This window comes from Gasterosteus aculeatus, chromosome 18 (assembly GCF_964276395.1).
Source record: "Gasterosteus aculeatus chromosome 18, fGasAcu3.hap1.1, whole genome shotgun sequence".
In the NCBI taxonomy this organism is placed as follows: Eukaryota; Metazoa; Chordata; class Actinopteri; order Perciformes; family Gasterosteidae; genus Gasterosteus; species Gasterosteus aculeatus.
This window is the reverse complement of record NC_135706.1, coordinates 12,907,489-12,931,574: the sequence shown is the minus strand read 5'-3', so window position 1 is coordinate 12,931,574 and position 24,086 is coordinate 12,907,489. Positions and strand designations below refer to the sequence as shown.

Here is a 24,086-nt window from a genome sequence, read left to right as displayed (position 1 = left end):
CAATCAAAGACGGTTTGTCGAGAGATTGATTAAGGTTAATGTTTTTATTAATTTTAACAGAAATGTATGTTTGGATCGTCCCATTTTGACAATGAGGAACCGCAAAAGGTCATAATGAGGTAAGATATTTATTCCTTTTAACTGATATCATACATTTAATTTTAATAAAGAAGTATTATAATATATAAATAAGTCTTTATTGACTAATGATACATCATCGAAAGGATAACAGCCTATGCGCTCAGACCTCGGGTCTTAACTGGATGGGCTACGTGGTCAACCCACGCAGGCTGCTGTCCTAGAATAAACAGAGCACCGCCGTTGCCCTCTGCCCTGAAGTGTTGCTGCAGAATCCAAGTAGTCCCCTCCTTCTCAAGCATGTCACTTTAATTCAGGTTCAATAGCAGATGCTCGCTCCCGAAGCCCATGGCACCAGCAGTTGCGGTGTCATAGCGACTCTAATAAGTTTTTTCCTGATTTATACCGCCTGGCATGAGTCACGACAAGAGCCTACCAAGTAAACTGCATGTCCCTTGGGTGCTTTACGTGTCTTTGCGTAGGACAATGTGCAGGGTGAAGATTAACCATTAGGACTCAGTCAATGTTTTTATCACTAAGGGACGGTGTTGTTTCAGAAGTTCTATTGAGTAAAAGTAGCTTACAGTGGCTAACCTTATGATTTATGGCTTATGACATCAATGACCTTCATTCAAACACTTGATGGTGCAATGCAAAAATGTTGATCGCTGTCCATGGTGCTGAAGATATCGATTGTAGCCTATTTGGAGCCAGAGGGCCTCAAGTCAGCTCAGGACTGAACATATGAGGCATATTAGTCATCACGGACAGCTGTGCGTGATGCTTCTGCCTGCTTATTGTTGGCGCTCTCGGTCTAAAATGTCACAAGTTCTCTTCAGTTATAGAAAACTGTCACATGGTCAGGCGTTAACCATGGTTAGCCTCAATACCTCATATCACTTTCTCTCTCTTTCTCAAACTTTTTCACCCACTGAATTATTAAATGTTACATATATTAACGATGTGACAGCTGCATTTTTTTTAAATCATTTTATCATTTACCATTTTATAACAGTGTGAGCAATTGTGTTGTCTAACAGGCTAAACTTTGTCATCAAACGTTTTCAAAGCTGCTTGAGAGGGAGAAAATGCTCTGCGTGACGTGGGTTGATAATGGTCGTTAAAAAAAATAAACTAGATTTCCACGTTTTGACTGTTATTTTAGCTCCGGCAAAGCACTGCAGCGCTTACTCCAAGATGCATGTTTTTAAGACATGAAGGCATCACGAACAAAACATATATTAAGGAAAAGGCGATGGTTGAGTGGGATCTTCAGCAGAGGGAGAGAGAGAGAGAGGGGGAGGGAGTGAGGGAGAGAGAGAGAGAGAGAGAGGGAGAGAGGGAAGAAGTGAAGGAGAGAGAGACTCAAGAGATACATTGGAGGACCGCGCGCTGGAGAAGAAAGGTGCGCACGCGACATGTCTCAAGGATTCAGGTAAATTTGGATGCTTTTCGCAGAGAAACAGCCTCTTAAGATGAATATAAACAGGGCCACGGAAAAGACGGCTAAGAGTCCATTATCCAATATAGTCCTTTGAGAAGAGACGACTCATGTTTGGCTTCCTCCCGATGAATGATATTGGCTTAGTTGGTGTTACAATTTTGTTAGACTGCATTATTGTTCTTATTAATAGTTATACTGTAATAATACCTGCTGATGAAAAATATCTACAAATCTAGATTTTCTTATTTTCGTGTAAACCGTCAAACAACAGTCGGCTGCGGGAGGATTTTGCGTCTTTCGGCTTTGTTAATGAACTATATCTAAAGTCAAATGGTGAAGAATGTGTTTGACAGCTTGGACAAGGTAAAAGTCCCCGTAACGTGTGTATTTGGTACGCGCGCTGTCCGTGGTGCTGAAACCTGCTCTCGATGGACCGCGCGCACGCTTCTCAGCATCCCCTTAAACAGCACCGGCTATTCGGAACGAAATACGATGACTTGGGAAACGTTCAAGTACGCGCTCTATTCAGAGCTAACCAGCCGCAGGGTCGGGCAATTCCCAGTGGATAGCAAGGTAGCTAAGGTAGGTTTGAGTTAAATGCCTTGCTCAAAAGCACCAGGACTGTCTCCCGCCTTTTGCGAATTAAAACGGGGCGTCGGTGGAAGGGAGGATGCGTGCACAGTCAACTCTTCACACACACAACCGCGGCACATCTGGCCTCGTTTCTCTCTGCCTACACATCACAGCGGTCTGTCTCATTTCTCTGCAGGTGGGTGCAAATATGCCGCGGGTGTCCTCCTCACGGATCGCAGTCGCTGGGATGAACTGAATCCGGACTTATCGGCGGACAGCGGATAGTATGCCTGCACAGCTGGAACGGCTCACGCGACGTGGCACAGTATGGCACGCGTAAACATGGGTCTCTTCGCTCTCCTGTGTCTCCCCACGTTCCTCTTCCACGTCCTCGTGCTCTCCCACAGCGGCGGCATCTATGAGCGCGCGGCGGTCCCCCGCGCCGTGGTCCGCTCCGTGGCTCGCATGGACGGAGACGTGATCATCGGCGCGCTCTTCTCCGTCCACCACCAGCCGTCGGCGGAGAAAGTCGCCGAGCGCAAGTGTGGGGACGTCCGCGAGCAGTATGGCATCCAAAGGGTGGAGGCCATGTTCCACACGTTGGACCGGATCAACGCAGACCCGAACCTGCTTCCGAATATCAGTCTTGGCTGCGAGATCCGAGACTCCTGCTGGCACTCCTCTGTGGCCCTGGAGCAGAGCATCGAGTTCATACGGGACTCCCTGATCTCCATCCGGGACGACAAGGACGGCTCCAAATGGTGCATTGACGGCACTCCGTCCCACCAGCCTCCACCCTCCAAGAAGCCCATCGCAGGAGTGATCGGACCGGGGTCCAGTTCCGTGGCCATTCAGGTGCAGAACCTCCTGCAGCTCTTCAATATCCCGCAGATCGCCTACTCTGCCACCAGCATCGACCTGAGTGACAAAACGCTGTTCAAGTACTTCCTGAGGGTCGTACCCTCGGACACCCTCCAGGCACGGGCCATTCTGGACATTGTCAAGCGATACAACTGGACCTACGTGTCTGCCGTGCACACCGAGGGTGAGGCCCACTGATCTCTCTAAGTCACCAGCCATGTTAGTCGTGTAGCCGATTTTTTGTGACTTCATCGTGCATTATGGTATTTTCGATTAACATCCTTTCAATGTAAGACTTATACTATATTTGATATAGCCTCTTACCCACACATCTGTATAGATCATTTTCATACCATACAGTGTCCATCTGCTTTTTAGTGCAGGCTTTTGAAGCCACATCTTCATTGGGTTTTAAATGCACTTGTCTTTAGTTGGGGATTAGAATCTCAAGCATGTTCTGAAGCTCTGTACAGGCACTAACACAGGTGTTCATACTTAAATGTTAATTTATTGCACGGTTAATTCAGGACGATGGGGCTGGGATGAAAAACATACAATGTTTAACATTTAAGCAGATTCCCATATTAAAGATACATATCTTATCTCCTTAGAATCCCTTACTACTAATACTACTATTCATTTTTTAATTCCATGACGGGTCCACTTTCTAGTTTTTAGAACTCTTATGCGTATTTGTTCATTTTTATAGTGACACGGGAGTTGAAAAGGCTATGGGAGTTGGGTTGAGTAAGTAATTACTGTGGGGAATTATGTCAGAGAAATACAACCCCATTATAGTCAAGTTTTGGAGAGAGGTTGCTGTCAGATAGATGAAGAGAAGGCGGAAAGGGATTGTAGTACCTGGAGTCATAAATAGGTGGCATCAGCTCTCTGACCTTCAACATACAGTGGATACCTCTGGGACTGAAGTCACAATTTAAGAGTAATGAAACGCCAGTCAGGGGAATGGTGGATATGATTGCAAGCAACACCATTACTCAACGGGCTACAGAGTGAGCGATACAAATAGGATACTTGTGTGCTTTAATTTGATATAAATTGTTTTTTTTTCTACATGCAGGTATTCTCTAAATGAAACAAAACCCCTACACTATCTTAATGTTCAGCTCCCATAAGAGACAACCAAGATGAGTCGCAGTAAATGTTTCTAGCTGAGACTTTAGATCCTTACTTGTCTGATGCAGACCTTAACCTTTGAGGAGTCCTATTTAAATCCACTTGTTTGTTTTGCTCTCTGAAATAGTGGTCACGACTAACTTAAGCTCATGCATTTCTTTCTCCACCAACTTAGACAAGCAATAGATGCAGCTTGTTCCTGTGGCAACGGATAGGGCTGAGAAATTGCATAAATTACCTGTCCTGATTAGCATCAGAGTGGTAGGAATACGCAAAGCAGGTATTTGGTCATTGTTAAATGGGTTGTCAACTAATGCACCACCACCCACCTGTCTCACATGTCTCGATGGAATGAGTAGAATAATTAGATATCATTATTTCCATTTACCGGTGGGAGAGTGAAATGGGGCAACTGAAAATATCATCAAAGGACTATTAGAAAACCAACACATGGGCACATGTGTGGGCCGGAGTAAATACATTACTGTGACAGCTATTTCCTTTGTCACAGTCCTTGCTTTACAAAGCCATGCCACATAGAAACGTAGCATATTTGTCCTCACCACCCATTTCATGGTAAAACGTCCTGGAGTCCCCCAGAAACCCGGCCGCTCATCCAGGCAATTGCAAATATTTTCAGGTTTTTATGGGTTGAGGACCTTAATTTCACAAACACATGTTTGAGCGTGCAAAGATAATTGGATTTTCTGTGTAATCCAGCTCTCATGCTAAAGAGCTGTGGGTCTTATCAAAAATCCAGATCGAGACACAGTAGTACAAGCTCTGCAGTCCGCATGGAAACAGCAGATTTAGACCTAAACAGCTTTGACGGTCTCTTGATTTGGATGATGTCCTGTTAAACAAGGATAGCTATCTTCACCCCTTTTGGCTTTGATATCAATCAGTAGCCGGTTCACTCGTAATGAGAGGATCAGAGCTTCAGCTGAGCCGGAATTTGATGCACTGAACAACTGCTGGCGGGACAATGTCCACACTAATTGGGAATGCATCGAGAGAAAAAGACCTTCATCTTTTTATGCATGTCTTGAATAGAGCCAGTTTAAGAAGAAGACAGCCAAAATACATTCCACAACAAAAAACAGTAAGGACAGAATGTTTTTTTTGGGAAGATTTCTCATTGTTTCCTTCCATCACCGGTAGGAAACTACGGGGAAAGTGGCATGGAGGCCTTCAAGGAGCTGGCCTCCCTGGAAGGTCTGTGCATTGCCCACTCGGACAAGATCTACAGCAACGCGGGCGAGAAGCACTTTGATCGCCTTCTGAGGAAACTACGGGAACGTCTACCCAAGGCGCGCGTAGTTGTGTGTTTCTGCGAAGGCATGACTGTCCGAGGTCTCCTGATGGCCATGAGGAGACTGGGGGTGTTTGGGGAATTCCTCCTCATCGGCAGGTACGGTTGTTTTTTTTCTTTTTAAACCTTTTGATTTAAGGCTGAGAGCATCTCTTTTGATGGCAAGAAACTGGTGAACAGGCTGGAAGGCTGCAAGATGCTGTGTTGTCCTCCTGATGTGCATGTCACCAGGGCAACCAAGAAAAGCTAGACCACATACCAATAGCGGTGAATATAAATGTTCTCCAGCAATGAATAATTGGTATTTCGGTCACACACACAAAACTAGAGAGGGATACAATGCCTGCAGTCCATTGTCCCCCTTTGGGGCTGTCTCTTATTTGCTTTTTTTAATGCAATGGACGGGATTTTGCTTTTAGCCGTCAGAGAGGCACACACATTTTAGACCTGAATTGTAACACTGTTTCCTCACTGTGATTACACCTCTTGATATTCACTCCATCTCTCACTCCTCCTGTTCCACTTTCTCTTTGTGTCAGTCAATGTTGAGTGACAGTGTCTGACTTTCTTTGTCATTACAAAAAGTCGAGTCGTCTCGCACACTTGTGCAGCTGCACATTGCACCATGAAATGGCCCTCGAGGAGCATTCGCACTTGTGGGTGAAAGCCAGAGAAACCATAATGACACTTTTCTGTTCATTCATGCAATATCTTTCTATCATTTCAAAGAGATCTTTTGCCACTGGTCCGTTGTAGGGCATTGGCTGGCCGTAGGTGATACGAGGAGGACTCTAATAAGAAACCTCTTGTTGAATAGCTACAGTATCAAATGGATTTGAATTAGACATTGAATCAGGTTATTTGTCTTGTATGTATGCAAGTCCAAGAGGCACTGGGGGATTTGTTTTGGGTCATTGCCATTATTCCTGTGCCATCTCAAGACAAGTGCTTCTCTTACTAGTCTCCTTTTATGTTTCCATTGGGTTGTACCCAATGCATATGTGCATATTTAACTGCTCGGCAGGAGAAGGCACTCTTTCTTTTCAGAAGGCAGAACACGTCTTTTCAATTATCCATTAAAATCGCACTCTGAGGTTATATTCCTTTGCATATCGCTCCTTTTCTTTTTGCCTCCATAGGAGATAGGAAAGTGGGTCTTTTCTTAGCTTTTTCGGAAGTCTCCATCGGAGGAAGAAATACTTCTGGGTCAGAGAGAGAGAGAGAGACATACATGTCGATCTATGTATAAAGAGAGGTGGAGAGGGAGAAGGAGACACAGAGTGTGTAAAGATGGCAGAGGGAGTCGCGCCCAACACAGATGCCGAGCCATGTGTCTCTCTCACAGAATGTAGTGAAAGACTGAACGGAGCTGTCAGACAGGTATTATCTCATCAAGGGGAGCTGTTTTCTTAATTCGATGCCTTCACCTCAAAAGGAGCCTCTCCCGTGACACGTTTGTGTGGGTTTGGTGGGAAGAACGTTCGATACACAAATATAAACATAGAGTGAATGAAACAAAGGGATTGAGCAAGAAGAATTACAGACAGCCAAATCTGTCAATGAACATCTAATGAACGGGTCTTTTTCTATGATCAGTGCTTTTACCAGGCTCAAAGAAAATCTATTGTTGTATTAAGTCAAGTAACAAAACAAAAATTACAAATGAGCAGCTGAAGTTTTGATTTGTGTGCTTTAATGATCCAGATCTTTCTATTAAGAACCTAAAAGGTGATAATATGCCAATGGTGGGATTACAGGTTGGTAAAGTTAAACTTTCGCCTTAGCAAGACAAGCACTATTCCTTAAATCTTGTCAGGGAAAGCTGCAAAACATTTTAAATGTTAAATGACCACAAACAATTCAGCACCTCACAACACAGACAATCAGCAGTGTTCACAACATTACATTTTAGGGTATTTAAGTTGTTGCACTACCTCAGGTTTGCTTCCATCAGTGAGGTGGTGAGACAGTTATTGGCTTATGTGTCTCCTTGACCTTACACATCTCTCATTTTTACTGCACTCGGCACAAACAAAACCGAAAAGGAGAAGGCGTACCCAACATTTTCCACCCGATATGCCTCACATGTGGAGAGGATGACAGAGCCGCACAGAGGCAGACAGGAACACTCAACAGCAGTGGCTGCATGAACTGCGTGCGTTTTGAATGTGAGAGGTTTGGTTTTAGCCACTCGGCTAACCTGCTCTTCAGACGAGGGCCCGGTGTGGCTGCGTGCTCGGCCCACTTTATCCCCGACCTGCAGACTCTGCTCTGCATCACTTCCACACTTTGCAGCCTCTCGGCTCCGCTGTTGTCAGTCAATAGGGCTCTCGACCTTCTCTCTCCGGGATGTCAATCAGGATTTCGCCAATAAGCTGTCGTTCCTCTGTATGACTGCGCACGCGCACACGCGCACACACACACACACACACACACACACACACACACACACACACACACACACACACACAATACAACATTTATTCTATGCAAACACTCAATTACAAAAAGAATCCACTTCATTCCAATGGATTTCAGACATCGTAATGGATGCAACAAAGATAGAGGAGAGACATAGACAAACCCCCCAAAAAATCTTGTTAGTTTATGGGATCCGGTGAAAACTCAAGTATTAGGTTTTACATTCTTAGATAAGTTCTCAATAAGCAAAGAAATTCCCATAAAACAAGACCTCTTGATGGAGGGAGTTTTAGATGGACAGATGGTTGTGACTTTGTTCAACGTTCAATCTCGCTAATCACTATTTGTATATTAACGTTGGACAAAACAGTAGTTTTCCTTGTATTGCCTGTATGAAATCATCCACAGTTGTTTTCAGCAAATTCCAAATTGATTTACAGCAAGACAGGATTTAAACTGAGGTGGGAGGACTCACGTTTATTTCCAGCAGAACAGCCACAGGTGAATACAGAGTGGGAGCTAAATATATGCATGAAAGTAAAACCATTGTTGCACAGATTTTTAATACTTTGGAGCGCAGCCACATACATTTTCATGGGGAGACCGGGAGGTTAGTGTACAGAGACGCATGTGCTTCATACGTGATGCGGTAATGCCCGTTATTTGACCACAGACAGCGATGCAAACAATGACTCCCTGGACTCCATGTCATTCCAGATGCAAAAAGCCGTTCATGCAAGAATATTTGGCCCCCTGAAAATATGTTAGGTTAGATCCCTCGTCATAAAAACAATATATTTTTGTTTTTCAACTAACTGTAAAAGCAATTACATGACAGCTACATGCAGTACATACATAGTGAACTGACTAATACACTGAATCTGTCAATATTTCTACCTACTCGGAACAAATATAAAGAAATTGGCAGGAAATAGCTTTTTTAGGATTGAAAGCTCGATAAACGTCTTGTACAGTGTTTTGTCATCATTCCCCCTTACGCCTTTCGCCCCCACCCAGCTCAGCTTCTGAATGGCAGCGTGGAGCCGAACCAGCAACCCACTTGCCTTCTCGCTCTCTTGCAATCAGCCCCGCTTGTTTTCTCTCTCTTTCTCACCAATACATCTTGAATGCAGTCATTGTCCAACATCATGTCCGTAAGCTGCTTCTTCACATGTGAAGCTAATTCCCCCCCCCCGAATATCGTGCACACGCATTTTGGGTCTCGGCCCCATTTTGAATGCCTGCTTGTGTTTTTGATTAATTTCCTATTTTATTCTTGACAAAAAGGGCGCGGATACAGAAATGTGAATGTTCTTCCTCTGTGGGCGAGTCATTACCAGGGTATGAGTCCTTCTTTCAAGGCCGTGCTGATGTGCAAAGAAAGCTATGACTGTATTGTGTGTGTCTGATGCGTTTGGTTTTCCTATTCAACCTCCTGTAAGACGGGAACTCAGGTTTTGCTCTGAGCTTGAATAAATGAAACATTCAGGGCGCCAGAGAGTTGTGGCGCGACACATTTAGCAGCCTTTTCCATGTCCTTGTCTCTGAGGCTTTCATCTGCTTGCCATCTCAGGAAAGAGAGTGTGAAGGATGCAGAGTTCCACCTATCAACTTGCAAGCAGTTTGGCAAATAGCAGGGTATCAGCGAAGGGAGGCGACAGCGCTGGCATCAAGAAACTTTCTCGTCCAGAATTGCAGACGTACAAAGGCTTTGGTTTACTTCATCCTTTGTAAATTCAGAATCAAACTAAACACTGAGATGAATGAAAACGGTTTTCCGGAGTAGATGCTGCTTTAAATAGTACATAACTGTGTCCAACATAGGGGTTCTTTTCGTGTGTGCATGAGGTTACGATCCCCATGCGAATGCTGCACTCTCTTTCTTGCTCAATATGAACTATTTTATTTGTCAGGCTTCCAGTGAGAGCACAATAGCGACTCATACATCAGTTATGAATGCAACGTACTGACACTCAGGCAGGTGGTTCAAGGAAGAGCTGGAACTAAGACAGGAAAAACTGAAATGAGCTGAGCGTTTATCTTTAAATGAATCTCTCTCTCTGTGTGACGTGATTGTGTCCTTTTGACAGTCTTCATGCAAGTTTAGCGGGAGTTTACTGGGGGCACATCATGCAGGAAATCAAGCTCAATATACATTTTTGTCAGCAGGCGCGGGATAAACTGTAAGGCCGTAATTAAAGGCTTGTGCTGCTTGTGCTGCAGTCGCCATGGAGATTTCGTTTGGGCTCATCGTCTCACTGCAGATCTGTCATTCAGCGCTCCAAACACAGATGTCGCTTCTTCGGGAAACGTGGCTGACATTTGAGAAATTACGCCCAGCAAGTACAGCAACGGAGATTGTAATTATTAAGATTAGAGAAAACATCATCCGCGTTCATTCAGTAACGGAGCCCCCCGCGTGCGTTACTCGGGCACACGTGGCTCTGGAAACTGTCGCCTTCGAGTTGAGTCAGGATTCGTGATTGAATCTGTGTTTGTCTTGTCTACACTGAGCGCGGGAGCACAATGAGCTGAATATTTATAGCGCGCCTGCCATGTTAATTGAAAGCGGCCACACGTCGTCAAGGACATCGCTCTCTTTCCAATTGATGCCTGGTGTTCCATTGGGCCGAGGCGATGGGTGGATGACATTGGGATGATCAAAAATAGCCCACTGGCTACGCATCTGGACGTGGCTGTCACGTCCCGATTAGAGCAGACTGAACTACTTTTCTTGCCCGGGCAGCTAATATTGGACCAATTATTTCTTCTCACAGACAATCTTTACTATTTAGTATTGATAAAATGTAAAAATTCAGTTACACATGGCTTCAATCCTTTAGGTTACAGTGTGTCCTTATGTTCATAGTATATCATTTTGCACTATTTTAGTTGTAGTTCAGGTTTTTTTGCTCTGTATTTGTGGGAATCCATAAGCAGCAACATTCCAATCGACCTGTAATAGTGTGACATTAAATTGACCTTCTGATGATAAGAGCTTGTCATGCGTCAGTGCCTGCTACTGCTGCATGCAGAGACGTTTTGAAGGGTTTTAGTAGTGAATTGATGTCCCGTGGTTGGAAAAAGCCAAAAGGTTTTTCTCCCAGCAGAGTTCCGTGTCAATGTAGAGGAGACTGATCTCCCAACTCAAACTGGGGCATGATGAATTAGTAAAAAGCAGCTTGAATGGGCTTTAAAAGGCTCCCCGGCTCAGTCGTGGTCCTCTTTCTCACCTCAAGACAGTCGCACTGATGCCGCCGCTCGGTTAGCACGCCAGCGCCACTCCAGTTTTAACTGCATTCACTTGCAGAAATAAGAGAAATTCCGTGGGGGAAAAATGACATGAATATAAGCTAATTATATTTGCATAAAAGGGCACCGTGTTTAGGACCTGGTCATAACTTATTGAAAACACTCAATAAAAAAAATAAACTTCATCAAGTCGGTGCCGGAATGGTGCCGGTTGAAGGATTCTTATGACAAATTTGACTGATTCTGAGTCTGTTCTGTAATCCCATATCCTTGTAACACAGTTACACCAAAACCCTCACAGATTTCTCAGGTCAGTTGAACTACTGTCCCCGATTTCTCACAAAACCATTTAGTAACAGAAACCTTCGGGTAAATCAACAAATATTGATTGTTAAATGGTTTTCACACCAATACGTCTTCACTCTCAAACAGTGTTCTGGAAAAGTAAATAACACTGCAAGTAGCCTCAAAACTCAAAAGCACATATTTTTGTTAAGAAGTATAGACTCTGACATGAGGACGCTCCTCTCACCACTGAACATGACAGAGAAGGACAATGATTTAAAGGAAATAACAAGAATTAATGAAGGAAATAAATGAAGCATGCTCACGTGGCTGTGTATGTGCGTGTAAGTTGGAGTTAAAACATGAATTCACGTATTCTTGACATTCTACCGGTCTATGAATAACAGACCGCTTGAAAAAGTTTAGAAGTTTTTCAATTAACCACCTGAACTTTTATTCTGGCACATTCACAGAGCAATTAGGAAACTCTTGATTCCCCTATCCTCCCTTTCCTCTTTTGAAAGTAACTCTTCATCCTCCAGGGGAAACAGCGCATGTGATTAAGTCTCTGCCCTGCCAATTAATTCATGGCTTCATAAATATACAAATGTGCTATCAAACTGGAACTGGATCATCTGGGAGAGTCGGGGGAGCTCCCGGTCTACTCGCTGTTGTATACTACTCTATAAATTACCCAGCTGTTCTCCCACCGTGCGCCTCCAAACAATGCCACACATCATCAAGTCCCAGTAAATCATCAAGAACATGCATGTGCCATTATTAAGCACGTGGGATCAGAGGAACGGCGTCATGCTGACTTTACTTGCCGAGATAAGCACTGACATGATTTATTAAACATGTTTGAAAAGATGTATTACATTGAGTTTATACGGTACAATTAGCGATTAGTCTTGTGGGTTTTACTTGTTTCATTCAGTTGTGCCCGAACTACATTTACACTCTACTTACTGCACTCATTTCAGTCAACATGGAAAATGTTTGAGCAATTTACAAGTGACCTATTTTATGTTTTTAGGCATGAGGATTGTTGGAGAATAAAAATAATGTTAAGATATATTTCATAACATGTACCAGAGGTAAACTGTGTTTTATACGTCAGACCTACGTCCTCCTGCAGTCTTCAGCGCAACAACAGTAAAACAATTTAAATACCTTGATCTGCATGAGCAGGTTTTCCTCTGGTGGATCTGACTCAGGTTGTGTAATAACGGCGTTCCGCTGTGTGGCGTGAAGCCGCGCCACGTCGACGTGACATCAAATGCGATGTTGTCCCATTCAGCGTCCCTCAGAGAGGAGAGCGAGAAGAGAGAATGTCGTTTCACTTCATCGCCAACTCCATCGCGAGAAACAGTCAAGCGCGCCCTCGACGCCTCATGCCTTATTCATCCAGAGTGTGTGTTGGACTTCTCCCTCTTTATCTAAAACACAATCCGCTCTCCACTGATCTGCGAGAGCAGATATGCAAAACAATGACATATGCTGAATGCAATAAATGCAGGTTACCCTGTAAGTGAACACTTTACACTGTGCGTCTTTGTGTCTCCATCCGTCCTGTACGAGTACTGGAAGATGGAGGGAGGGACACAGGCAGTGTTCACCCGTAGAGAATCAGACCGATTTCGTACTCTTTTCTCATTTGACACAAGGAAAAAGATTACTCAGTTGAATTGCTCTTTCTGTAATATAAAGCAAACATTTCGGGGGACACGGCGGGCGGATATCCTGAGACAAAGGACACGTGGTGATCCTGAACATATGGCTGTGATTATTGTCCTCACACCATCTTGTCTCACAGAACGCATTCCCTTGTGTTGTCCAACTGTACTTGTTGCAGAGAGTAAAAGTCCACATGCATCATTTAATCGATGATCCCAACCTTAATTAACACCATTCTTTATGCCTTAGAGCAACCTACACTAAATCCATCTTTTAGGTACATAGTAGTAATGTCAAAAACTATTAGCGCACTTAATGTGTAACTAAACAAGGGGTCCAGCTGTTTTAGAAAATTACAACCTCTAAGAAAAAAGTAAAGCTAGCTCGATCACATTGGCTGTAAAGTTTCCTCTTCACAAATGTTCATTTGAACGTCTCCTTTTTCGTGATTGACAGTAATTGTGGACGGAAAGGTCAGAGATTTTGACCTGCACACACACACACACACACACACACACAGACACACAAATCCTCATCCATGACCCAGAACATCCCATGTGTGCGAGGTAATTGGTTCCATGGTGAGCCGTACCTAATTGGTGTGTAGCTGCCAGGTATTTGAAGGAAGCACCCCAGAGCTCACATTAAAGACAGAGAGAAATAGAATCAAAAAGAGCCCGGAGCCTCCTTCTGGCTCAGATTGAGAGGGTTTTCTCTGAGAGCGCGTTGGCCAGCTGTGTGTCTAAATTGGCCTGTTTGGGTTGAAATTTCTGAGAAAGAAGGTTAATCAGGGAAACAAACAAGCAAGCTGAAGGGATTGTGTAAAGCTTACAATTACAGTTGTGGCACTAATTGTGAGATTTCCATCCTGTTAAATTAAGGACTGCGGCAGTGGACTCGAAGCCTCCAACCATTGCTGCCACACTGATTTTGAATAACATTGTACAAGTTTGGAGGTTGTTGCATACCGACTTGTAGTGGAAGCTCATTATTTAGATGAAAGCAAACTATGACCAGACTTTAGGTTGTGTTTCATTTGCTGCTGTGTGAGGGAAACTTATCAAGTAGTGTCCTTCTGAATACAGACATATTCAAAACTGCTGCTGACATTTACTGTTGTGTGACCAAATGGCTTTTTTTGTTGTGCATCTGTACATTCTCCATCTCTCTGTCACCTTAGATGGGAAAATGATAATTCAGATAATACAACATCATACAGTTCAACGATCCTATCACCTTTCAAACCAAGAATCATTACATGGATCAATACATTCAATAAAATACAGTTATGTTCTCTAAATTCTAACAGTCTTCATCTGTTAGATGGTATGCAAACATTTACGCAGGGTTGATAGTTCAATAGGTGATTATTTGCAATGGAAAAATCACATCAAGATCATTGTTGTGGCCTTTGAGGTCTTTTAATAAACTAAGGCCCTAATTGACAAATATACCTTTGGTAATTGTTTTAGTTCCCTTAAGAAAAGACATAAAATCAAGAATGGAAAAGAGAATCTGTCCTTCAAAGTAAAGCTGCATTAGTAACAACAGTCTAATTCAAAAGACACACAGCAGTAACAAGTGAAGCACTGTCAAGGAGAGCCTCTCAATTTGAATTTTGACTTGTTTTTAACTCTCACTCCTTTCATCGGTCCCCCCCGCGATCGATGACGTTACGGGTTCTTCTTCTTTCTCTCCTGCAGCGATGGATGGGCCGACCGGTACGAGGTTGTGGAGGGATACGAGCAGGAAGCAGAGGGGGGAATCACCATGAAGCTGCAATCTGAGGTGGTCAAGACCTTTGATGATTACTATCTGAAGCTGCGTCTGGACAGCAACACCAGAAACCCCTGGTTCTCCGAGTTCTGGCAGTACCGTTTCCAGTGCCGCCTTGCAGGCCACCCGCAGGAGAACAAGAGCTACAAGAAGGTCTGCTCCGGTGGGTGGAACACGTCCCGTGAATATGTTTGTGCTTTAGAAATAGGAGCAGTGTTCATATTGATTTTGGTGAGAGTAGATGGTTGCACTCCTGAATAATAACAAAAACTGTGAATTTCTTTTCTCTGTTTTCCCCCCTTCAATATTCCCTCCTTTTGCTCCCAACAGGGGATCACGGTAAACTGTGTTCTTGGCATTTGAGTCAAAACTTGAAATTCTAACCCAAAAAAAGGAAGTAATCAAGTGAAATGAACAATGCAGTTACTGCTCGGCATGCTCTTAATTGACAAATAAATAAATATCAATAAGCTGTTTGTGATGGTTAGTATCTCGGAGCAGTACAGGTATTTTTCTACTTTCTCCCCATCACACTTTTATACACTTCTTCTTTTATTCCAAAGACCTTCAAGGTGGTAAGTGCATTTTTCTTGCCACTAATGTGATGGTTTCATCCAAACTGCACTTGCGCCATGTAAGCGTTTGACTCCTCAAAGACAGGACGAGTTTGACTGACGCTCTCTTTAACGCAATATCATCTGTGAAGTTTCAGTAAAGCTGTAATTGTGTCCCATGTGAGCTGTCTTGATCCCGGCAGGCTCAGGCCGTTGGGCAGAGTGAGGATTGCGTTAGTCAAACTCTGAAGTGGAGCACCGGGCTTGTTTATGAGAAATAACAAGGAAAGAAAAGGGCCTCACACAAAGCTGCACACGAGAATGGCTCACCAAGCGCACACTGTTTTTGTGCATGCTGATGCATATGGATGGACAACGAAAAGCTATGTTCTAAATACACAGGAATAAAGGAGAAAGAAACAATAACAGGTTTGTAAGTAGCATCTTCATACAAGGATGTAAAAATAAAAAATAAAAAAAAAGATTTGACAAAACATTGAGGTAGTGCCTTACCAGAGCTGGTGGTAACGTCTTGGATTCTACCCCAAAAATGGGTTTCAAGTTGGGATTTCCTTGTATGTTGACATGTTTTGCTGCACACAAAGGTTCTGCTTTCCAATAGATTCTCCAGCATTATTGCACACGCTGCACACAAAACACCCGAAAACACGAGACTACTTTCTTAATGAATTATAATCAATGGAAAAACCTTCCTTTCCCTTCTCTTCTTCTTTTCCCCTTCCAACAGGCAACGAGAGTCTGCATGAGAACTATGTTCAGGATAGTAAAATGGGATTTGTCATCAACGCCATCTACGCCATGGCTCACGGCCTCCACGACATGCACAACGAGTTGTGTCCAGGCCAGCCGGGGCTCTGTGAGGCTATGGACCCTATCGATGGCAGCAAGCTGCTGGACTATCTGCTGAAAACATCCTTCAGAGGAGTCTCGGGAGAGGAGATATATTTTGATCAGAACGGAGACACGCCAGGAAGGTAAGAGGACGATCAAGGCCGGCGACGCAGCAATAGAGATTTCATATCCACGAACACGCTTGTCGTCGTGTGGGTTCTTCCCGTCTAACATTCTCCTACTCATCAGTACGCGCGCAGAAGTCTGCACCAATCTCGAGCACAGACAGATGTGATTAGTCTAGACTGGAACTGATGCAGTGGATCGTCGCGGCCACTTTCATCCCTCTTCAGTCGCCAAAGAAACGCATTTGACAGTCAGAAAACACAGCCGTGTCATTACGCCGTCAACCGAGGGGTCAGGTGGAGCGCGGCCAGCTCCAGTATGGCGATGAGGCCTCATTGCGCATTGGCAGGAGCTCTTGATGTTACTTCTTGTGTTTTTTTTTTTTCCTTCTCTTTGACATTCAATAAACGTTGTCCTCTCTGATTATGGTTCTCCGTTCTTCCCCGCGTCCATCCAGATACGACATCATGAATCTACAGGGTTTGGGGGACGATCGCTACGATTACCTAAACGTTGGCTCCTGGCACGAGGGCATCTTAAGCATCGATGACTACAAGCTGTGGCTGAACAGCAGTGACATGGTGCGCTCGGTCTGCAGTGAGCCCTGCTCCAAGGGACAGATCAAGGTAGGGATTTATCTTCATTTGAAGCTATTAAATGATCTCACGCCAGAGTTCATTCAGTGTGAGAAAACCTGAAGAATTAAAAGTCATTAGGCTGAGGGCTGAGGAATGCAGCACCCGTACATCTGTAAATATGAAAATATTGGCACCAGTAAAGGTTTATAAGGTTTTCAAGTATCTTGCACATACAAGCATAAAACAAGAATAATGTTCAAATGTAAAATATAATTACGTCCAGCATGTAAGATACTAAATATTAAATAAAGAGCATTCCTGGATGATAGAACGTGGCTTCGTTTTGGGTGACATCGACCTAGATTATGTGTCGCAGCATTCGCAGCATTCCCATCCGCTCAAAACCGGAAAACCTGGATTCATTCTGCTCCAAACACACTCAGATGAACCCATTTTTCTGACACGCTCTTGAACCGATGCATCAGCAGCAGCAGCAGCAGCGTCAAGCAAACTCCACGGATGTTGCTGTCCCACATTTGGGCATCCTGCTTTCTCAGTTAAATATTAACGGAGAAAATATACAAGCACATGTTTTCTCAGTCTAATTAAACATGGTAAATAAAAAAAAGAGAAAAACAAAAAAATCACTCTCATGATGCACCGATACGATTCTAAATGATCACACTCAAAGTTTGAGAGAAGAAATCATTTCCTGTGCCTTGTAGGAGACGTTTGGCAGAGTAAATATAAACTGGTGTTTTGCCCAGTTTGAAGCCCAGTTTGCTTCTCCTTGAGGCTCTTTACCTGCACCACTTATCTCCTCCTTTGCACGGTGCTGTTAACGTCTTCCTTGGGAGCAGTTGTCTTCTCAACAGTACGTCTGGAGACGAAGAAGATGAGAACAACATCTCCTGCGCTCCGCTAACCCCTTGATGCTCACTACTTGTGTATTTCGCCTCGGGTGTGATGTGCTGAGCTCGTCTGTCAGCCCCCCCTCATTGATGTACGTGTACTCTGCGTGCAGGTTATTAGGAAGGGAGAGGTGAGCTGCTGCTGGATCTGCACCACATGCAAGGACAATGAGTATGTCCAGGATGAGTTCACCTGCAAGGCATGCGATCTGGGATGGTGGCCTGACGATTACCTGGAAGGTAGGAGAGACCAAAGCAGATATTTATTAATGAATAATATCCATTGATACTTTACCAATCCTCACATTTTTATCGCGTACTTGCTCCTAGCTAATGCACCTCTTGCCTGCCGCCTGTCGGGTCATTTACATCGTGGAGCACCAATCTCACTGAAAGAGCACAAACACTTTCTCTCAAACTATTTTGGGCGCTCAACCTCCCCATAAGCTCTTTCACACCCTGACACCTCCTTTCGCTGATGCTTTTCATCATCCGGCTCCACTGACCACGCTCTCCTCCCTGCTACCTCTCCTTGTTGTGACCCAGTGGTTGTTTTGACAGCGATTTAGAGGAGCTCTCAGTTCCCAGGTTTAAAATCCTATTACTGCCATGAGAAGCTGGGGGATACTTTTCAGCAGTCTGTCGAGGAAGAAATCCCCCCCCCCCCCTCATTACATTTCACTATCTGCAGAATATTAATGGATAATGTTGGTGTAGTTTTGTTAGAGTGAGGTTATACTGTCCCTATGTTCACTCATTCTCTTTTTCAGTGGAAAAACCTAAAAAATACTGTAATATTGTAATTTTCTTGTTTTTTTCAAACGTCTTCAAGATTTTTTTTTTATGGAATATGGGATTTAAAGAATATGTAAGAACAGATTCGGATAAGAGCATTTCATCTTTGCCACACGTGTCCGTTTGCACGCAGCGTGGCTGAAGTCTTGGTAAACTAAGCCGGGTGGGTGGTCCTGAAAAAAACATGCACTTTGCCCTCAAGTGTGCCTCAGTGGGCTTTTGATGAAGTGCCTTCTAATAATATCACAGTGTAACAAATGATTTACACCTTCATATTCACATTGGTGCCTCTCACATCTTGTGTTGAAAATACCCAGACTTCCTGGGGCACCAAGTCAGGTTTAAAAGGTTTCAATTTCTCATGATTTGACATATTGGGAGTGAGCAATACAGACCAGAAGTGGGTTATTCTGTGCACAGCCTCGCTTGTGATGGCAGCGACTGTAAAGCTGTTAGCAGCAGCGTGTCAGATTTGAAGTGTTAAGCTGGGGCAGTCTAGGATGTCGGTTTTCTCCCATTAAGCCGTATAAACTTCCTCTGCGTGTTGGAAGGCAACTGGTGCATCGTGACAGTCGCACACAGTTGGGATGAAAATTAAAATGAGAGAGAAATCTGACAGAACTGGATTCAAATGAGTGATTTGGCAATTTTAGGCCCTGGTGTTTCTCCAAATCTGTGTCGCTCTCCTCTTTGCCACCTATCTACTGTTTTACTAAATACTGTCCCAACAAAAGACCACCCATCTCCTCTGCCTCTTCACAGGCTGCCAGCCGCTGCCGCTGAAGTACCTCGACTGGTCCGATGTGGAATCCATGGTGGCAGTGGCTTTCTCCTGCGTGGGCATCCTCATCACCTCCTTTGTCACCTTTGTGTTCATCCAGTACCGTGATACGCCCGTGGTAAAGTCCTCCAGCAAAGAACTCTGCTATATCATCTTGGCGGGCATCTTCATGGGCTACATCTGTCCGTTCACCTTAATCGCCCGTCCCACGGTAGCCTCCTGCTACTTGCAGAGGCTGCTGGTTGGCCTTTCATCTTCCATGTGCTACTCCGCCCTGGTGACCAAAACCAACCGCATCGCCCGCATCCTGGCCGGCAGCAAGAAGAAGATCTGCACCAAGAAGCCCCGCTTCATGAGCGCTTGGGCCCAGGTGGTCATCGCCTCCATGCTGATCAGTTTGCAGCTGACCGTGGAGATCACGCTCATCATTCTGGAGCCCCCCGAACCCGTCAAGTCTTACCCGAGCATAAGCGAGGTCTACCTCATCTGCAATACTAGCAACGTGGGCATGGTGGCGCCGCTCGGGTACAACGGCCTGCTGATCATGAGCTGCACCTACTACGCCTTCAAGACGAGGAACGTCCCAGCCAACTTCAACGAGGCCAAATACATTGCCTTTACAATGTACACTACCTGCATTATCTGGTTGGCCTTTGTGCCCATCTATTTTGGCTCAAACTACAAGATCATAACCACGTCCTTCTCCGTCAGCCTGAGCGTGACGGTGGCACTCGGGTGCATGTTCACGCCCAAGATGTACATTATCATCGCCAAACCAGAGAGGAACGTCAGAAGCGCCTTCACCACATCTGATGCGGTGCGAATGCACGTTGGAGATGGAAAATCGGCTCAATGCGGGACTAACAGCTTCCTCAATATATTCCGCCGGAAGAAGCCTGTGTCTGGCAACGCCAAGTGAGTGACCTTTATGTTGTTCCTCCTACTAGATTCTATTGGTTTGGAGACAGAATTATAACATGTTTGGACACAGGAAGTTGTCCAAAGCTGATTTTTATTGATATTTAACTGAATAAATCAACAAAAGTAACAGGTGCTATTTTTCACAAGAATATATTAGTGTTTATGCTTCACGTTTAGGCCCGAATTCAAACTTTCCAGTATCCCAATCGGTGTAAAACCAAACTTTTAGAAACAATAAGAAAACACCACTGATGTATGGTGTATTATCAATGAAATACAGCTAAATTTAACACAAAACCTTAAACAAGATATTTTCAGGTTGTTGATTCAAAGCGAATGTTTTAGTGATGACTGAAGTATAGATGCGTCTAAACTAGAAACTTAAGACTTGCATATAACTTTTTTGAGATCCACAGCAGAGACACGTGGACAGGTATCTAAAGTAAGGCGTGGGGCAGAGAATAACAGTGATCCCAATCTGTTTACGTCTTGTCTCTCACCTTCGCTATGAAGCCTTTTTAATCTTTTAACCCTTTAACCTTCCAAACTGAGCAGCATAGTGTTGGACAAATATCAAGGCTGGCAAATCTCCTTGGCTTGGTGGTCATTCAACCCCTTTCCCGGAGAGCTGCATTGTACATTCTGACATATTTTGTTATTGTATACAACCAGAGGAGACTCTTAGAAACTCATTAGCCAGAGCATCATAAAGCGATCATAAAAAAATCAGCATTTGCTGAGGTTTTCCCATAAATCTCATAGCTGTATTTTTATGGACACCTTTGCACAACGTAGAAGAAGCATTATTATGGAACGTTGCTTTAAAAATGTCATACTTAATATTAATGAGATCAATCAAAAGGAGTTTCCCAATTTGTCTCTGAGCTGTACTATGCGGGGTCCTTTAGTATTTACCCATCTGGTTGACTTAAAGAATCAGTTGCCTCTGTCATCCTGTCACTTTTCCGTTTTCAATGGAATTTATTTATTTTTTTGACACTGCAGCCCTCCGAAGAGTAGATCTGCCACCCTGCTGCTTTAGGTTTATCCTGAATTAACCTCACATTTAACTTTTCTCAGCATGAATGCCCCCCCTCTCCACTCCAACTAATCACATTAGAGCCAGTCCTATTTTCATTCTGCACTAAACTGTGTCGTCTCCAGCCCTGCGCGGGCGACCAACCGATTCAGAATGCATGCCTCGCATCTGTACCAAATAGGCAAATAGTTACACCAGAAGGAATTAGCTGGTTGGCTCCTAATTCTGCAAGCTGAGTGTTTGAAGCAGTTCCTAAGACTATAACGCTTTCTGCAGCGCATAATGTCTCACTGTGTTTACGAAATGCCACAGTCGATAAATGTATTGCTCCTTAAAGCTGTTAATGTCGAGTCATGTGGTTAAAAAAGTATTTTAACATGCATCAGAAAATGTTGAAATGCTGCTGCTCAGTTGTGTTACGTGGCTGCCATGTTGATGATGCTGTTTCTCTGCAACCACCTGTTGGTTTTCTCTGTTAGTAACTTGGGTCTTTATCTCGTTCATAGTTCTAATGGCAAGTCTGTGTCATGGTCTGAATCAGGTGCAAGACACCCTCCGAGGGGGGGGAATGTGTGGCACAGACTGTCTGTGCATGTGAGGAAACAGGAAGCCGGCTTGAATCAGACGGCGGTCATCAGGCCCCTAACTAACAACCCCGACCCCCACAGTTGCGCGCCTTCCACCTGCGACCCTGGCACAGAACCCCAACCCCCCCGAGAACCGCCTGGCGCTAAGCCTCCGTGCAACCTGGTCGAGGAGGACGACGCGGGAGTTTCCCAGCGCCCCCTCTGGACCCCGACTTGCTCCGGACAGGCGCAAGGGCGGGAGTCTGGTTTAGATAAGCCCGCTTCGTATTTGCCCCCTCGCTTGAAGGTGGTGGACACGCACAGCTCCCACATCCCTGCACGCAATGAGCCCCTGAGCTTGAATCCCTCGCAGCTTCCGTTGGGCGCACACGCGGAGGGGTTCGGAGAGGAGGGGTCCGAGGACGAGGAAATGGACCTCTTGCACAGCTACATTTACGACGCAAAGGAGGAGGGCGAGGGGGAGGACGGGGAAGGCGAGGATGTGACTCAGAGCAAGCCGACTCTGGAGGATTCCCTGGCTCTGTCGCCCCCCTCCCCCTTCAGGGACTCGGCGTGTTCGGGGGAGTCCGCCAGCGACTCCCCCGTCATGGAGCTGATGCTCGGGAGCTCCAACACCCTCCTAGACTTCGCACACAGCTCCTCCACACTGTGAGGGCCCAACGGGCGGCGACACAGCCGCCGTTCACACAGACACGTTTCCACTTACGAGTTTGCGCACACAAATACACGCAGGCGCACGTTGTGCAAAAGTGTTTTGCTATTGGTTTATTAAGTTTTCAGTTTGTCATTCGGCTCGCTGGTGTGAATTACTCGGCTTTGCAAGTAAGGGGTTAATCGATATTATAGGTAGAGAAACACGTCCCTGAAGGGCCGTCAGTGACAAAAGCCTTTTTCCTGCTAAATATTGTGAGAATCACAACGTTGGGTGCAGCCTGGGTTTCGACTAATTTAGTCAGGGAGAGATGGAATGGAAAGACGAGCACACTGTCAAGGTGTGTGTATATATACTCTGTGTGCAGCACAAGACGCAGCTCTCTCCTGTGCACACGTACAGCCCGCGTTCGCTTTTTTTCGCCTTTCTCGCTGATTAATTCCGCTACAGCTTTTTCGCTCATCTGACCTCGTCGCCGAGATTTTAATTAACACAAAAAACGTGCAGTGAGTTGGTTGACGGTTACTTTTACGTGTTGCGAGTTGTGCAACCAAATATTAGTCCTGTATGATAAATGACATGGATGTAGTGTGCCAATCAAAAGCTGTCATCAACCTACATTTCTATTTTTTAGCTGATACAGGTTTGTGACTGTAGATGATGCCGATGTCGTTTGTTTCGTTTTTCACTCCATCATAACTCTGAGGACCAGTTTTATGAGCGCGGGACTTTGCTCTCCATGCCGTGTCGATATTTCTCATGTTTTCTCAAAGTTTTCTGTGTCGTTGTGTCATGAAAAACACAGTATTTGTACAAGTTCTCAAAGTTTGTAGTACTGTTAAGCCATCTCTTGTTTTTCACACAGGTGGTATGTTTGTAATACTGATAAATGTTTCTATGATTAGAATGTCAACAAAAAAGAAGAAAAAGAGTTTATACATTTTGAAGCTGTCCTCAGATAAGTTGAGCAGTGTGTTTTGGTTTTTAACTTCTAAGGTAACTTGGTTGGTCTGTATCCTCTTGAAGTAACCAATGATATGAACCAGTTGCTTCTTGTAATGAGATTATACATTTCAGTTTTGCTTAAATCTTGCATTATAAAGTTAAGTAGCTCACTTGAGGTTAAGTTTCTTAGTTCTTCATCTATAAGAATGCAAAGTATTTCAAAGTACGCAGCTATACAGTACATGGTGAAATTGTATTGTAATTCCAAATGGTTTAAGTTTATTATAGTGTAAGTTGTTAAATAATTTGATCTAGCGTAAAATATATGAGGGTGCCACCTGTTTAAAACTGTCAAATCTAGAGTGAAATAGGCCTTTATGTTTTGGTCAAGCTGAACAATGCTGTAAAATAAAACTATTTATATTAAGAAGACTGATTACTGCTCGCCACGGCCTGGAAAATGGGTTTTTATTAGCTTCAACTGCAATGAATCTTATAAACGTACCAGGCTCAATATTAACTCCAACCA

At 44.3% G+C, this 24,086-nt stretch overlaps 1 protein-coding gene across 3 annotated transcripts; it reads left to right on the top strand.

The window, feature by feature from the left end:
- The first annotated feature begins 1,374 nt into the window (after window positions 1–1,374).
- grm1a (glutamate receptor, metabotropic 1a) lies at window positions 1,375–23,984 on the top strand. Of its 3 annotated transcripts, none has more exons than XM_078093364.1 (9): window positions 1,375–1,513; window positions 2,292–3,140; window positions 5,255–5,504; window positions 14,744–14,979; window positions 16,119–16,365; window positions 16,806–16,974; window positions 17,951–18,077; window positions 19,395–20,328; window positions 22,042–23,984. In XM_078093364.1, exons 2-9 carry the CDS (start codon window positions 2,423–2,425, stop codon window positions 22,610–22,612), a joined length of 3,252 nt encoding a protein of 1,083 aa, XP_077949490.1. In that variant the 5' UTR covers window positions 1,375–1,513; window positions 2,292–2,422; the 3' UTR covers window positions 22,613–23,984. The 3 variants fall into 3 exon arrangements, with proteins under 3 accessions (XP_077949490.1, XP_077949492.1, XP_040015841.1); XM_078093366.1 differs by having other exon boundaries at window positions 21,915–23,984; XM_040159907.2 differs by having other exon boundaries at window positions 21,880–23,984.
- The last annotated feature ends 102 nt before the right edge of the window (window positions 23,985–24,086 follow it).